At 35.0% G+C, this 16,775-nt stretch overlaps 1 protein-coding gene across 4 annotated transcripts in view; it reads left to right on the forward strand.

Annotated features, from left to right (window-relative positions):
* Micu3 (mitochondrial calcium uptake family member 3) overlaps positions 1-16,775 on the forward strand; it is an 85,730-nt gene that overhangs the window by 26,579 nt on the left and 42,376 nt on the right. For all 4 annotated transcript variants that reach the window (XM_004672594.2, XM_045141378.1, XM_045141374.1 and 1 more), the window contains exons 2-4: positions 2,543-2,696; positions 7,353-7,384; positions 13,952-14,030. In XM_004672594.2, the coding sequence (XP_004672651.1) occupies positions 2,543-2,696; positions 7,353-7,384; positions 13,952-14,030 (265 nt within the window). The remainder of the gene's footprint in view (positions 1-2,542; positions 2,697-7,352; positions 7,385-13,951; positions 14,031-16,775) is intronic.

Below are 16,775 nucleotides of genomic sequence, written 5' to 3' on the forward strand. Positions count from 1 at the left end.
GCTCTTAACCTTGCTGTTAGATCATTCACTAACAGAGTAGTCTGCTGATCAACTACAGAGAAATCAGCATGTAGATTAGATTTCTGCAAGAAAGAAGTCACTGGGATATATGTTCATACAGATAAGATGGCAGTCTCATCCCTTGAGATTGTTGTGGTAATTGGCATTGAAACATTCAGTGTCGTTTGTCTCACCCATGGCAGAACTAAAGCAGTTACCCAGTACCTGTGGGTTATGTGAGCAACTGTGATTTAATATGATATTGAGCCCTAACTCATCTTTGGTATAAGGTTGCTTGAGCTTTCTAGACATCTTTCCTTTGTGTCATTGCTGAACTTAAGTATCTTCTAAAACCTGTCTTCTGTCTGGCTGAAGGAGATCAAAGTTAAGGGTGCTGAACAGATGGCTCAAAGGGTAATTGAACTTGGCTGTGTAAGCCTGAGTCCTTGATTTCAATCCTCAGGCAACCAAGTAAAAAACTGGACATAACAGCACATACCTGTAACACCAGTCCTGAAGGGAATAGAGAAAGGAGAATCACTGGGGCATATTGGTCAGCCTATCTACCCCACTTCCCAACCCCTAGATCCCAAGAGAAATACCAGCCTGAGCTCCAGGTTCAGTGATACACAATATCTCAATGAACTAAGTGGAAGAACAATCAAAGCAGACACTCCAACTATCCCTCTTATCTCCTCACACATGCATACCCCTTACACATACACCAAAAACACACACAATTGATCGCTAACTGATCTCTATGCAAATGATAGCTCCTGACTCAAAGGAAATAAGAGATGGTTTATTCTCAGCCAACTATGAATTGCTGTCACTTGAGAACACGGGTTCAAGTAGCCCCAAATAACATGTTCCAATTTAGAACTGGTGACATGAACTTTTACAGAACAAAGAACAAAAGTCATAAGTCAAGACATTTCCAGATACATTGGTGAAAACATCGAGTATTATGTATGAAAAGATTTTATTTGCCCAACTAATTCTACTCCTATGAATTTAACCCCAGATACTATTTTTTACCATTGTTTAAAAATGATCTAGTGACACTGGAAAGCAGCTCTAATACACTGATAAGTAAAATAATAGATTATAGGTTACTAAACTGTATAGTATGATGTATAATCCTATTTTGTGAAAAGGAAGCAAAACATATCTATTAATTTTAAAATTTGTTTTACTTTATCGATTTTTAAAAATAAAATATTAAAATATTAAAAACAAAGTATAAAAAATATAAAAAATAAAATAAAATATATTTTTAAAAATACTTATTGAGAGAGAGAGGGAGAGAGGGAGGGAAGGAGGGAGAGGATGGGCACACCAGGGCCTCCAGCCACAGCAAATGAACTCCAGATTGTGCATCTGGCTTATATAGGTACTGGAGAATCAAGCCTCGAACTGGGGTCCTTAGGCTTCACAGGCAAGTGCTTAACCATAAGCCATCTCTCCAGCCCCTTTATTGATTTTTTATAAAAAGGTTGCATGTATAGATACCCTCTCCCCCACCCCAGTTTTGCTGAGTATCTTTGGTGAAGTTATTGGTATTCATTGTGGGCACCAAGAGGTCTCAGTCAGTCTGTGCAGGGATAGAAGAAACATGGTGCCTCTGGCTAGTCCCACCACATTGAGGCTCTTACAGTTTTTCCACCTTCTCTTCCAAAATTCTCCCTGAGCCTTGGTGGGCAAGATAGAGATCTGATTTTATGTTGCTTTCTCTGTAGACTCTGGATCTCTTTTCTGATGCTGTTTCAGTGACCACAGTGTCTATCACCATTTCCTTGGAACTGGTTTTCATGCTAGACATGAGAGCAGTATTTGTGTCAGTGCTTCCCCCTGTAGTGACTTCTGGGCCCAGATAGATGAGGTGAAGGTGACTCATCTTGTGGTGGACAGTTGGCTCTCTCTTCTTGATGTATTGATGTTTCCTTTCACCTGTTTGTTCTTCTATACCACATGTGTGCAGGGTCCTACCTACCCACATGTGATTTTCAGATTTTATCTTCCTCTTATACAGAGTATCAGAATATTTCATAAGATCAAAAAAAGGCATTCCTATATCAATAAGTACAAAAGATTATATCATTAAGCAGCCTCTGTGATTTAATTCCATATCTTTTGCAAAAGCAAAAATCTATATGTAAGTCTTTTTCAATATTTGTTTTCTAAACTATAAGCAGTAATTATGTATTTGCTTTGCTCTGGTCTGAGCATCACCACTGTGATTTCTTAGTGATACTCATGAGCAGCAGACTATCAGTGTTGTAGTTACTTATTTTAGAAAATTAAACTAAAATGAACAGATTTCACAAAGAAGCAAGTCCATTCAGAGTACACAGTATACATCCAGTAAGGGTCGGTATCCTGTGACTAAAGATGCTAGCAGCACCATGATTTTATGTTCTCCGCAACTAAAATTTAATGCACTCCCCTTTGTAGGAGTGACACTTTTAATGTAAAGTGTTTATTTTCTAAAAGATGATAACTGTTTATCACAGTCTAAATTTTTCTCCTTTCTTCACTTTAGGTTGCCCTTGGTAGAACAGATATTGAAGATTTAGACCTCTATGCTACATCACGAGAGAGACGATTTCGTTTATTTGCTTCTATAGAATGTGATGGGCAGTTATTTATGACTCCATATGACTTTATTTTGGCTGTTACAACTGATGAGCCTAAATGTAAGTAAAACTTTTAAATTACCTTAATAATTTTACCTTCAATATATGATGATTTTCAAAAGCTTTCAAAGATGTTGAGAAGGGTAATGAATACTAAGGATTTCTGGCCAGATTAACTGGATGGATGGCAATAAAAAGGAAGTTTAAGGAGAAAAATTCTAAATAAAGTCATACAATGAAGCAGTACACGTATTTTAGAACACCTAACAAAAGCAATGTGATATTTCAAAAGACATCATAGTATATAATGTTCCGAGGCTGATACTTCTTATAAGTCCCTATTGTGCCTGTTTTTATAGAAAATTTTAATTGCTCTCACTTTCTTATGTCAAACTTAAATACCACCTTACTTGTAATATTCTTTTTAAAAATGTTTTATTTTTATTTATTTATCTATTCATTTGCCAGAGAAAGAGGGGGAGAAAGAGTGAGAAAATAGGTGTACCAGGGCCTCCAGCCACTGCAAACAAACTCCAGATGCATGCGCCCCCTTGTGCATCTGGCTAATGTGGGTCCTGGGGAATCTAGCCTGGGTCCTTTGGCTTTGTAGGCAAATGGTTTAACTGCTAAACCATCCCTCCAGCCCACTTGTAATATTCTTTATAAGAGACTCATTCCTATAATTTCTTATATACAAAATGAGTAGAGTAGCTTAGATGTCAGCCTTTGCAGTCTGAAGGCCAAGTATTCTGCTTTTATCTATCTCCTGCAATATGTAGACCTCTCTTCTCCTTGTGTCAGAGCAGTAGTTTTCAAAGTTTGTAACATTATGCACATTCTTACAAATCTCCTGATACCTGACTTAATAAAAAGACAGTCCCTATTCTTATGTGTGCCTTTGTGTCCAACCTGTTATAGTAGGAACATCTTTTCCATGAGTGTATAAAGAAAACCCTCCACACAAACGGTGGTAGTGAAAACGAAGGATATTTTAATAGCATTTACAATAAATGTGGATATTTTGTCCTACTGTATCACAGCTTGACTAGTGGTAGTTCAGGCTTCTAAATTTTCCAGTAGTAATAAAAGGTTAATTAGCACTAAGGAATGAAGGCCAGAAACTGAATGAGGGTAAGTATAGAGTTTAATGAAAAAAAATTACTGCTTCAATTTGAGATGTGTCAAATATGTAAAAGATGAGACACTTGGATTTATGTGAATTCTCTCCATTTACTAAATGATAACTCACTGAAAACCCATATGTCAACTGTAGAGTTGTTTGGCTGATATTTGCTTGAATTTGTGACATAAATACACCTTAAAATAGATGTGGACATTTACAGCTATTTTTCTTCAGAAGCAGAGATACAGCAAACCAAACTTTAAATAAACCCTCAGTAATTTGGCAAATGGAGTTTTCTGCAGACTCATTTAATGCTGCACCTCTTTTTTTTCCAGTGCCAGGAATCTTGTGTATTCTAGGATGGTGACTTACTGCATCATTACATCCTTAGCTCTTAATGTACTTTTTGGTGCTTTGAATAACTTCCATTGATGCAGGGAAGAGATCTGAATAGACATAGATATTTGGTATTCATCTGCACATGATTAGTAATTAATGTAATGTGTATGATAGTGTTGCCTAGAGCAGTATTGTCATTGAGATGACTAAAGACCAGTCCTTGAGGAAATCCTACATTCAACAATAGAGCATATAAAAGCTGGAAGAAGGCTCAGAAGGAGACAGAGGATGGTCAGTAGACATTACCAGTAGACACAGAAAGAGAAGCAGAAGAATACAGTTACAGAAGCCAGAGGCAAACAGCTGGGATGTCAGGTTGGTGGGATGTCACTGAGTAGTCAGTTTCTCTGGACTTGGTAATATGGTAATTGGTGATTTGTGAAGATGATGTTTCAGGGAGTGATAAAGGCAGAGACTAGATTGCAGGGCAAAGTGGCACATGAGTACAACAAGGCTAAAGGACCCTTTCAAGAATGCCCCCAAAAGAGCTGGAATTTAATTTGTGGTAGAGGCTTGATCATGCACCATTTGGACCAATGGCTGGGCATGGTGGTATATACCTTTAATTCCAGCATTTGGGAGGCAGAGGTAGGAGGATTACCATGACTTCAAGTAATTTGACAGCTAATAAAAAATGAGCTGCTGTATTTAATTAACTTGATACAATGTGCATGATACTCTATACTAGTTTTATTAATATAAAAATAGCCTCATGAAGATTTTTTTAAGAATTGATTTAATTTTAAGGCTTAGTTCACTGCTTGACACAGTAAGCATTTAATAATTGTTGATATCTCATCATTATCATCGCTTGAATATATAGTTATTATTACTTTAATATTTTATTTTATTTATTTATTAGAGAGAGAGAATGGGCCTGCCAGGGCTTTCAGGCACTACAAACGAACTCCAGACACATGTGCCACCATGTGTATCTGGCTTACATGGGTCCTGGGAAATCGAACCTGGGACCTTCAGCTTCACAGGCAAGCAACTTAACTGCTTAGCCATCTCTCTAGTCATTATCCTTTTTATCTTTAACATCTTTGCTGTAACATAATGACATTCAGTAAGAAAATATGTATATATAGTTGCCTAAAAGTTATGGCTCAAATAAATGTTATTTGAAATATCTATCTGTTGGTTACAGTTGTTTTGAAATTCTCTTGTTTTACTTTTTAAAATAGAATCTAAAAAGTAAACTTCCTTTTTAGAATTACAGTTAGTAGTTGTTCACATTAATATAACATCAAAATTATTTTACTTTACGTCTTTAAAATAATTCAGAGACACAGAAAGTGTCACAAGTATAATGGACACTAACCTGCAGCTGGAGAACTAAAATACTTGAATTCAAGTCTCCCTCTACTTGTTATATTTATATGTGCAGTAATGTTAAAGTTAGAAAGGTAAAAAACTCTTTGAAGATCGTTCATGATGGCTCTTTCTTTAGTGCTTATTTTTAAATAGTTAATAATATTGAACATGGTACATTTCTGACAGAATGATTATGTCTTTTATAAATAATCTCATAAAACATACAAAACTCAAGACTAAATCTAACTTGCTCTTTATTTATTTACTTTTTAGGAGGCAAGCCCAAAGACTGCCTTTTTTTATGTGAGAGGGAGAGAAAGAATGAGAATGGGAGTAAATTGGTGCTCCAGGGCCTACAGCTACTGCAGTCAAACTCCAGACATGTGCGACTTTGTGCCCTTTCATCCATGTGTGTCTGGCTTATGTGGGACCTGGAGAGTCAAACATGAGTCCTTAGGTTTTGAAGGCAAGCACCTTAATTGCAAAGCCATCTCTCCAGCCCTAATTTCCTCTTTGGTAGATAATTTCTGGGCATGGCATAAGAGTTCATGCTTGTAGTTTTATACTTAGTGTTTTTTTCTTACATACAGGAGTGACAGAATCATGTATGTTACTTATAGCATGCATGTGTACAATATCATAGTGAAGTTGAAACGCTAATTTCTAGTTTACAAACTTATAATTTCAGTTGCCTGATTATCTCTTTATATAAACTATCTGGGTAAATGAAGGATGTTGTCATGAAACAGAAATTGTCTACAAGAAAATCTATTTCCAATTTTTATAAATTTAATTCTTCCCCTTTGATTTCAGAGGACTTTCCTTATCATTGTTAATTTAATAAATTGTTAATTATATAGAAATAACCCCATTGCCACATAGAAACAGTGATTCTTATTATTATTTTAATAACTAATGTTTATCAGTTTTGCTGATGCATCAGTGTTACAAGACTTAATTACATATCCACCTGAAGATAATTCTAAGCCATTTACAATGGTTAAATCTAACCAAACAGCAATATTGACTGCATTTTCATCCCAGAATGATACATTTTGTACTGTTAGCAAACTTCCGAAATATCAAAAGGAATGAGATAAAGAAAAGGACCTCATATATATTGCCCATACTCTTTCTCCAAGATGCTTCTAGAATAGTTGGGGGGGGGGCAAAACAAAACAAAATAACAAGAAAAACAGGACAAATATTTTCCTGTTGCTTTACTTATGAGTTCTGCCATCCCTTTTTCTTTTTGCCCCATCATTCTGCATCCTAAACAGGCATCACCTATGAATTATTTTCAGTGACATTAATATATTCTTTTCCAGCATGAATATTTCATAAATATAATTTGTGTTTTCCATCCTACATCAGCTTTAATGTAAAATCATTTAAATCACTTTATAAATCTGGAAGTCCCCAAATAAGATGATATGTTCTTTATAAAAATATTTTCTATTACAATGATATTACTATAGAATTTATTATATAAGGGGCTGGAGGAATGGCTCAGCAGTTGCCTGAGAAGCCTAAAGAACCAGGTTGAATTCCCCAGTACCCACATAAGCCAGATGCACAAGTTCGCACATGCGTCTGGAGTTTGATTGCAGTGGCTAGAGGTCCTGGTGTGCCCATTCTCAGACCTCTCTCTATCTGCTTCTTTCACTCTCTCTCTCTCCCTCTCAAATAAATAAAATTTATTACATAAGAAACAAATAGATAACATGATAAAACATATCTTGGATTTAAATATTGAGGTTAAAAGAGCTTTTGCCTTTCAGATATTTTGGGTATGATTTGTGGTTATATATGGTTACTGAGTATTAATATACATTACATGAAATATTTATTATCTAATCGTTTTATATTTATTTTAGTTGCTAAAACATGGAAGTCACTTTCTAAGCAGGTAAGTTAAAGATCTTGGTATATAGCATATGCATGCATACACATATAAACACCTGTAGCACACATGTGTGTAAGCACCTTTGTGTGCTATATGATTTTATATATTTATATATATATATATATATATATATATATATATAATGTATTGAAAATTAAAATCATGCTATGGTGCCAACTTTTCAGTCTCCTTATTGTCAGAAGACTAAAAGGTGAGCAGTTCCATGGGCCAATGAAGATAAAGGTCAATAGTAAATCTTATGTACACAAGTAAATTTGAATTGGTAAATCTTGTCGAGAAAACAGCTGGGCATTTTCTACAGTGTTTGAAGATATACATTGCGCTGCGCACAGCAATTCCATACATGGGTTTAAGTTCTATAGCAGTGCATACACATATGCCTAGTAAGTTAAAATTAAATATGTTTTATGTCTGGGTAAAGTCACACCAGCATATATACCAAAAGCAACCATCAATTATATACAGATGAGGCTCAAAAGAATGTCCATAGGCTGTCAAAGTGCTCAACCATGACATGTCAGGAGAACTCAAACTTTTCTGTGTTCATACTGGATGGGTTTCAGTGAAACAGAACACTGAAGAAAATGAGCAGTTCACAAAATATGATTCCATTTACGTGAACTCCAAAACTGGACAAATAGAACCACAGTTTTTAGGATACTTTAATAGGTTGAAAAACTAAGGATAACTAACATGAAATGATCGTCTCTAGGGGAAATACCGGGCAATATCATCAGGGAGGGGCCTAAATCAGCTTCTCATATACCGATAAGTTTCTATTTTTTAACTTTTCTACTTTTATCTTCTTTAACTTGATAAGTGAAAGCCTGAAAAACCTGTATTAACAAATGCCATGTTTGCTTGTGAAACTAGTGATGTTCTTTTTAATGGTAGATACAATGCAAAGGCACATAGTATTACAGTTAATGCACGTGCTTTACTAGAGACTTGACAAAGTGATATCATTGTGTGAAAGCTTACCATCATTCATAAACTTCTAGTCCACACTGAAAAATTATCAAAGACTAGGTGCCTGAAACAGTTAAATGTTTATTTTCTCACAGTCGTGAAAGCTAGAAACCCAAGATCAAGGGACAGTGGTTCCTTCTGAAGCCTTTTTTCCATTTAGATTCAAGTGGTCTTTCTTCTTTGTGTGTGAGTCCTAATTTCTTACAATGGACTTATATAATTACCTTAATAACCACACCTTTAAAGGACCCTCTTCAAGGAACTCAGGTTCAGAGGCACTGGGTTGTGGCTGTAACACAGAAGAAAAGAAGCAGGAAAGGGAGGGGAAATGGAAGACAGAGACACAGAGAAGTTGTAAGGACTGCAGTAGTGGCAAATAATATTGAAAGGAAAACTTAAAAACATAAATTCAAAAGTCAATAAAAGTTTAGTAAGGGCTGGAGAGATGGCTTAGCGGTTAAGCGCTTGCCTGTGAAGCCTAAGGACCCCAGTTCGAGGCTTGATTCTCCAGGACCTGCATTAGCCAGATGCACAAGGGGCCGCATGCATCTGGAGTTCGTTTGTAGTGGCTGGAGGCCCTGGTGCGCCCATTCTCTCTCTCTCTCTATCTGCCTCTTTCTCTCTCTGTTACTCTCAAATAAATAAAAATGAACAACAAAAGTTTAGTAAGGTTACTACTGGATATAAAATCAATGCATCAAAGTTAGTAAGTTTAGCAACACACTGATATGCTTTTTTGTGGTAGCAATAAAAATTAGGTATAAAGAAAACATTTCACAAAAGCAAGCTCTGTTAGGTAATTAAACCAGGGTTAACAAGATGTGAACAAAAATTGGCTTATTGTTTTCAAAGACAGGAACAGAGTATCAAATTAACGAATGATAAGCTTTTGCATAATGATACTAATTTCCTCCAGTTTTAAAATTAATTGACCCTAATAACAGTCCAACAGAACCCATTTTTAGATTTCATTTTGTTAATTCATATGGGTTGAGTAAGAACTTTCAAATATTTAGAACAGTTTTGAAAATGAAGTAGAGAAAGATGAGATATTTCACATATTACAATTAACAATAGACATCATCAATATAACCTTGTAATATACACTGCATGGCACATGCATCTGGAATTCATTTGCAGTGGCTGGAGGCCCTGACCTGCCATATTCATATTCCCTTTCCCCCTCCCCCTGCCTCTCTCCTTGCAAATAAGTAAGTGTGTGTGTGTGTGTGTGTGTGTGTGTGTGTGTGTGTGTGTGTGTTTAAAATATATATATTTTTAAAGACCTGGGCATGTTGGTGCATGCCTTTAATTCTAGCAGTGAGGAGGCAAAGGTAGCATTAGTGTAGAGTCTCACTCTAGCTGACCTAGAACATACTGTGTTGCCCAGGCTGTTCTAGCACCCAAGATGATCCTCCTACCTCTGTCTCCTACGTGCTGGATTAAAGGCATGTGCCATGGCTGGGCAGCTGGCTGTGCTGTCGCACTTGGGAGGCAGAGGTAGGAAGATTGTTGTGATTTTAAAGCCAGCCTGAGACTTCATAGTGATTTCCTGGTTAGCCTGGGCTAGAGTAGGACTCAAAAGACAAACAAACAAAAAGGTGGGAAGGGATGAAGAGATGATGCAGTAGTTAAGGTGCTTGCCTCTGAAGCCTAGGGACCCCCATTCAATTCTCCAGTACCCACATAAGTCAGATATATAAGGTGGTGCATGTGTCAAGAATTCATGTGCAGTGGCTACAGACCCTAGCCTGACCATTCTCTCTTTCTCTCTCTTATCTGCCTCCTCCCTCTCTCCCCCTCCCTCTCTCATAATTATATAAATTAAACAAATAAATATATAAAAAATAACCAAAAATATATATCATTGCAGAAAATTTTCAAAACCTAGATCAAGAAAATAGAATCTGTAATTGATAAACAGTTCTAGATATACATGGGAGTTTCTGTAAAACACCAGAAGAAAAATCTCATCCCAAATAAAGGTGTTAGAATAATACATTTTATAAGTGAATATATAAAAGTAATCCTCATTACTCACTATCATACATAAAGGCTAATTTCAGGTGGAGTCTGTCTTATTTGTATATTATATCCAGAATTTGAAAAGGAAAAAATGTGGAACATAAGAAGGTCTTTTAAAACAAGACACAGAACGAAACTTAAGGAAATTATTGGCAAATTTTGTAAATTGAATGTTTAAAACTTTGGCACCAAAAAGTATCAACAGTATTAAAAGATGTTTGTTATGTAGGAAAATGTATTCTCAGTCTACTAAACAAAACATTTAAAAAGGAAATCTTTTATATAGAGTTGTTATAAATCAATATTAGAGCTAATCAGCTCAATAAGGAATAACAACTTAATATTAACAATAAAATTATATTTAAAATGCCTAGCTAAGAATCAGATTGAAAGATTTTTAAATAGAACTTGAATTAGGTTTTTTCTTTTCTAAATTTTGTTTTCCTATATTTGCATTAACTATATAATAAAAAAACTATTCATTTAAGAAAATTGTACAAATCCTTTAGAAAGCATGCATAGCTTTACAGAAGTGAGATTAATTCACCAAATATTTATTTGATGCTTACTTGCAGTATAAATCTGACATTGACCACCCACCCAGAGTTAGTAGCAGACTGCACTAATTTAAAGGCATAGTGCCCAAAACTGCTGTCATTTCTGGTGCTTACTACAAGCTCAGGGATCTCCACGCCACCACTCTTCTGACCTTATTAGCTACAATTGCTATAGTTTCCCACAACTCCTTGATTCGGTTATATGTTAAAATAACTCATAGAACTCAGAAATATGCTATACTTATGACTGTGGTGTAATTATCATGGATATAAATTAAGACCATTCAAATGAAGGGGAAAGTGGTTAGGTCTGGTAGTGTCCTGACAAAGAGCTTCTGTACCTTCTCCATGCTGAATAGGGATGTATTACCCTTCTGGAAAATGCTGTTCATCAAACTCCACTCAGCTTACTGTCAGGAGTCTTTCTTGGGGTTTTACTATCTTTATTAAGCAACATGTGAGTGATTAAGTTACTGGCCACATCTCTGCCTCTCCCCTCTCCCAAGAGGTTGAGCTGGTTTACCACTCCAGCCTTCTAATCACAGTTGTTCTTCTGGAAATCAAATAATCATCTTGACTTATCTCTTTACTTGGAATAAACTGAAGTGTGATCTAAGGATTTAGAACAGAGTCTCCTCAGGAGACAGGGCCTAAACCCAAATTCATTGTGTGCAGTCCTATAACATAGAAGAGATTAAGCTAAGTAAGCGAGTGAGAATGTAGAATCCCAGTATAAATGGATACATAAGACAGCATGAGAATCAGGAGGCAGAATCCTAGTATAAATTAATATATAAAATATCATGATAGAGAGGAGTGGGGAGTCAGAATCCCAGTATGAATGGTTTTACAAGATATTATGATAGAGAGGAGTGGGGAGTCAGAATCCCAGTATGAATGGATATACAAGATAGCAGGAGAGTAAGGATTGAGACTTACAGTATGAATGAATATATAAGATAGTATGAGAATGAGAGGACTGAATCCCGGTATTAGTGGATATACAAGATAGTATGGAGAGTGAGGAGTCAGAATCCCAGTATGAATGGATATACAAGGTGTAGTGAGAGTGAGGAGGCAGAATCCCAGTATGAATGGATATATAAGATACCATGAGAAAGAAGAGTCAGAATCTCAGTAGGAATGGATGTGCAAGATATCATGAGAGTGAGGAAGCAGAATCCCAGTATGAATGGATATACAAGATATGGTAGTAAGGAGTCAGAATCCTAGTATGAGTGGATTTACAAAATAGTGTGAGAGTGAGGAGTCACAACCCTGATATGAATGGATATACTTATATCATTGAGAGTGAGGAGTGAGGATTTAAGTTTGGATGGATATGCAAAGTTTTCAGTAAGCTTTACCTCTTCTTAAAGTTAGCAAAAAAAAAAAAATCACTGTTCCAATTGGGTCTAGATTTGTACAACATATGTTTTTGTTAAAATAAACTATGGACTCAGTAAAGATTTGTCTGTCCTTTATACTGTGAAACTAGCTTGAGTAAGTTACTTATCATGTTCAAGTCTTAATAAAATATGAATAATAAGGATTGCTGTTTAGAACAAAAGAGAGATATTGCAACCCCATTGTTAATCACATAGGCAGCATTCAATTAAAGGTAGCCAGTTATTTTTAAGTCAGAACAGAGATGATAAGACAGTTAAAATGGGGAAAGAATAGTATTTATAAAACAAAGATAACATAGATTATGTAAAATGTATTGAGAATTTTTTACATTTTCTACTGTAACAAAAAAAAAATTGAGTTTACTTTTCTCGGGTATTCTCAAATGTTTCAGTTTCTTGTGATTATTCAGTTCTTCCTGTTTGCCATGTTTTCCCTACCAGACACTGCTTTTCATCTGGTAACATCTAAATACCTGCAGTGCAGATAGAGAGCCATGAAGGAAATAAACTCAGGAATCCACACAGGTCTTCTGGGAGTCTATACCTCTCCTAAACATGTTCCTGCTTTTGGCATCCCAGGTGTCTATACAGGTCCCAGAGCATTTTTAGTTGTAACTACATCAGAGTTGGAAGTGTTCTCAGGCTGTGCCTCAGAGTCACATGGAGATGTCAGGAAAGCTCAGATTCTGGCTCTGTAGGTCAGTGTAGGAAGTGATGATCTGCATTTCTGTTGGCTTCCAATGACACAGTGTTTGGATCCACAGGCTGAGCAAGAGATCTGATCTAAAAATAGAATTGGTCTCTATGGGTTTTTTTTTTTTTTTGAAAAAAAAAACCAATATATTTCTAAGCAGATAATTATTAACTGTCAAATTATTTCATTATCTTACTAAATCCTTACATTATTTTTCTTTATAATTAAATTAAAGTTTTCAAATAGTAATTTGATAGTATATGTACAGCTTAAAAGTTTTATATATAATCAATGGTCTAAATGTTTAAATTGTCCAGGAATTGTTCACCAGCAGTAATAATCCAACTTTTAGAAGAATAAGTAAGCATTATATAATGTCTGTATTTAAGTTAAAATTGGGAAAAATTGAAACTGGTTGTAACAACTCAACATTCCTATTCTCCCACTCTAAGGTGATCTTTAAGTCAGCTTCAACATACTCTATTCCTTCCTACCATATCTCTTTGCTATTCTGTTTATTTGGTCCACTAAATCCAGGAGAGCTACAGAAAAGAATGTGAACTAGGTGACCACCTCTGATCTTGATGAGGAAATCCATAGATATGGCTTTCCTAAAAGCATCCCTTGGCAACTTACATTGTATTTTAACTTGAATAAATATATCTTTAGTTATTAAATTTATCTGAAATTGTGAATAGCTTTAAAATGGCATCTTTATTTTATATTGTCACTGTGGGAAAATGTTGTGATAAATCACAAGCATAGAATACAATGATTTTACCACATTTCTAGTCTTCTAAATGGAGAATTTGAGGCCGGGAATTTACTTTTTAGAATTTATGTTTTAAGAGGTTTATTTGACTACTAATCAATATTATGATACCTTTGGTCATAGGAATTAAATCAAATGCTCTCAGAAACACCACCAGTTTGGAAGGGATCATCAAAGCTGTTTCGCAATCTTAAAGAAAGAGGTATGTTAACTGTAGTAACTATGCATTTTAATATTGATAGTCTTTTATACTATTTATGAAATGCATTTTCTTATACCTAAAGTAATTTTAAAATTGAATATGTGTGTGTGTGTGTGTGTGTGTGTGTGTGTGTGTGTGTGTATATATTTAGAAAAAAAGAAGGAAAATACCAAATTGTGAAGTTTCTGGGTAATAATGTAATTTGGGAGTAGTATAATTAATGGTTCACATACACATATATATTCTTATATATTTTATATTCCACATTTTTATTTAAAAAAACATTTTCAGCTTAAAAATAATTTCAACCAGATTGAGAAGAGTAGTTCATGTCTTTTAAAATATTAGATCTTTAAAGGTCTGCTTTCCTTTGTTACATGTTGCTTCTAGGGAATTACAAATATTTCTGAATTTAAACTATATGTAAAATTAATGAGATATGTTTTCAGCAGCCAAACCTGAGCATGTTTCTTTTTTACCACATTCATTGCAAAATCCACTTGCTTCCACTTACTCTCTGATCAGTATCCTTGTACCTAAGCTAACTTGTTAGTATTACATTGACTTGCTATCAAATTGTGTGGAACTGCAAAGTATGACTGAACACATATATAACAAAGAATGGAGGATATGGAGGGATAGGGACTAGTCAGGAGTTCAAAGCTAGCCTGGGCTACTGACACCCTAATTTGAAAAAGAAAAAAGAGAAGAAAAATTAAAAATGATATAGGTTTGGTTTCAGTTTTCTATCACAATAAGGTTTTTTACATAGTTATAGAAAAAATTTGATAAAATATGTCTAATCTTAAAATATTTCCTAGGAATATACTTATTTATGTTCTCCAATATAAGAATATAGAATACTCTAAAGGAGTCATTACTCATGAGGAAATATATAGCCAGTTATATTTTTTCATTAGTTTTAACCAATATTAGTTTTAATAACTTATAGTATGAATATAGAGGAGTACACTAAGAGGACAGTCATAATTCATGTCTGTGCTGTAGCTTGAAGACAGAAGAATACTCTTTAAGGGAGTCATTATTCATATTCTTTATCTAAATAGAATTAGAAATTCAAATTGCTTCCAACTGGTTCACATGGAAGTTGAAAGAGACACCACTTTATTTATATATGTTTTTTGTATCTAGAATTTTTTAAGCTTTGACTAACCTGGTTGAAGCTGTTTTTAAATACTCTTTTTAGAGAGCTGGTTATGGTGGTCATGCCAGGAGTTGTAACTCCTCAGAAGGCTGAAGCAAGAGTTTGAAGTCAACTGAGGCTACATAGCATGACTTTATCTCAAACAACAAAACATAAACACTCTTAGAAAGTTTTCATTCATATTTAGGATGAGTTGGTAGGATCAGGAATATTGAAAACTCAAAAAGGGCAGGTAAGTGTGATCAATTTCAAATTTTTCTTTAAGACATCTCATGAGAAAATACAAATTGAATCAGATATGATTGGAGAAAAGCAAATACACTGAAGATAGAAATACTTTCTAGTTAAAGAAGTGGTTTAATCTGAAGACCCTGTGTTTAGATGGGTCCTAGCCCTCCTCCTTCTATGCATAGTTTCACTTATTTTCAGGGGAGGAGTCATTCAGCATTGTTCAATAGAAGTATCTTTCAGGGTTGGATGTCCTGTCTCTGCTGTTGCCACATGTGGAAGCCACTGGCCACATTTGTGTTGATATTTCAAATGTAGTGAATGTAGCCGAGACACTGTATTTTTATTTTGATCAATTTAAGTTTATATAATTGTACTTGGCCAGTGTTTACCCTTTAGGGTAGTTTCTGCCTACATTACAGTAATCAGAATAGCAAAAATATCAAACAATGATCCCAGTAGGTTTTCCAGGTATCATGTTAGGTACAGAAACACAGACCTACCTGATTTTTTTGTTGTTGTTGTTTGTTTGTTAATGATTAAACTGAGAGAATAGTAAAGCTAAAGCTTTAAAGCTATTGCATATAATTTTATTTTATTTTATTCTCGATTTTTATTAACATCTTCCATGATTATAAAAAATATCCCATGGTAATATCCTTCCCCCCCTCCCCTCACTTTCCCCTTTGAAATTCCATTCTCCAGCATATCCCCTCCCCATTTTATCTGCTCAGAATATTATTCGGTAAGAAAATGTCATATAGTTTTTTTAAAAAACCTTGATCTGGAGCACTTATCGAAACATAGACTTAGTTCTAACTGATAACAGTAATAGTTGAGAAATAGGAATTTGACAAACTAACTCTCTTAAGGAGCTTCTTTCAGATTTGTTTGAAGTTTCAAAAGAAACTTAGATGGTATCTTTTCCTCTCTTCCACTTCTTTTCTTCCTCTCTCCTTCCTCATTCCTTCTACCCCATTCACTTCCTTTAGTCAAGAGAGAGTCTCTGTTTAATCCTCTTGCCGAAGCCTCCTGATTGCTGGGATTTAGTTTTCTCTTTTCCTTGGGCATTTTCATTAAATTACATCATGTCATTTTGTTCTCCCTCTATGTGGTTTAAGCTAGTAGTCTCCATGTAATCCTGTAGATAGTTCCAGTCAGAACTCTACTCTTCAGTAATCCTCACATGTGGGAAAGTTGAATCAGTTGTCCAATAAAACTCATATGGCATTATTATTAAAGTTATTTATACCAGCCAACAACTCTTTGTACCTTACTGAGTAAATTAGAACAGTGAGGTGGGATTATGGAATCAGTGAGCCCTTTTCCAGAACTCATTTCTCTTTTCCCTC

This window comes from Jaculus jaculus, chromosome 1 (assembly GCF_020740685.1).
Source record: "Jaculus jaculus isolate mJacJac1 chromosome 1, mJacJac1.mat.Y.cur, whole genome shotgun sequence".
Classification (NCBI taxonomy): Eukaryota; Metazoa; Chordata; class Mammalia; order Rodentia; family Dipodidae; genus Jaculus; species Jaculus jaculus.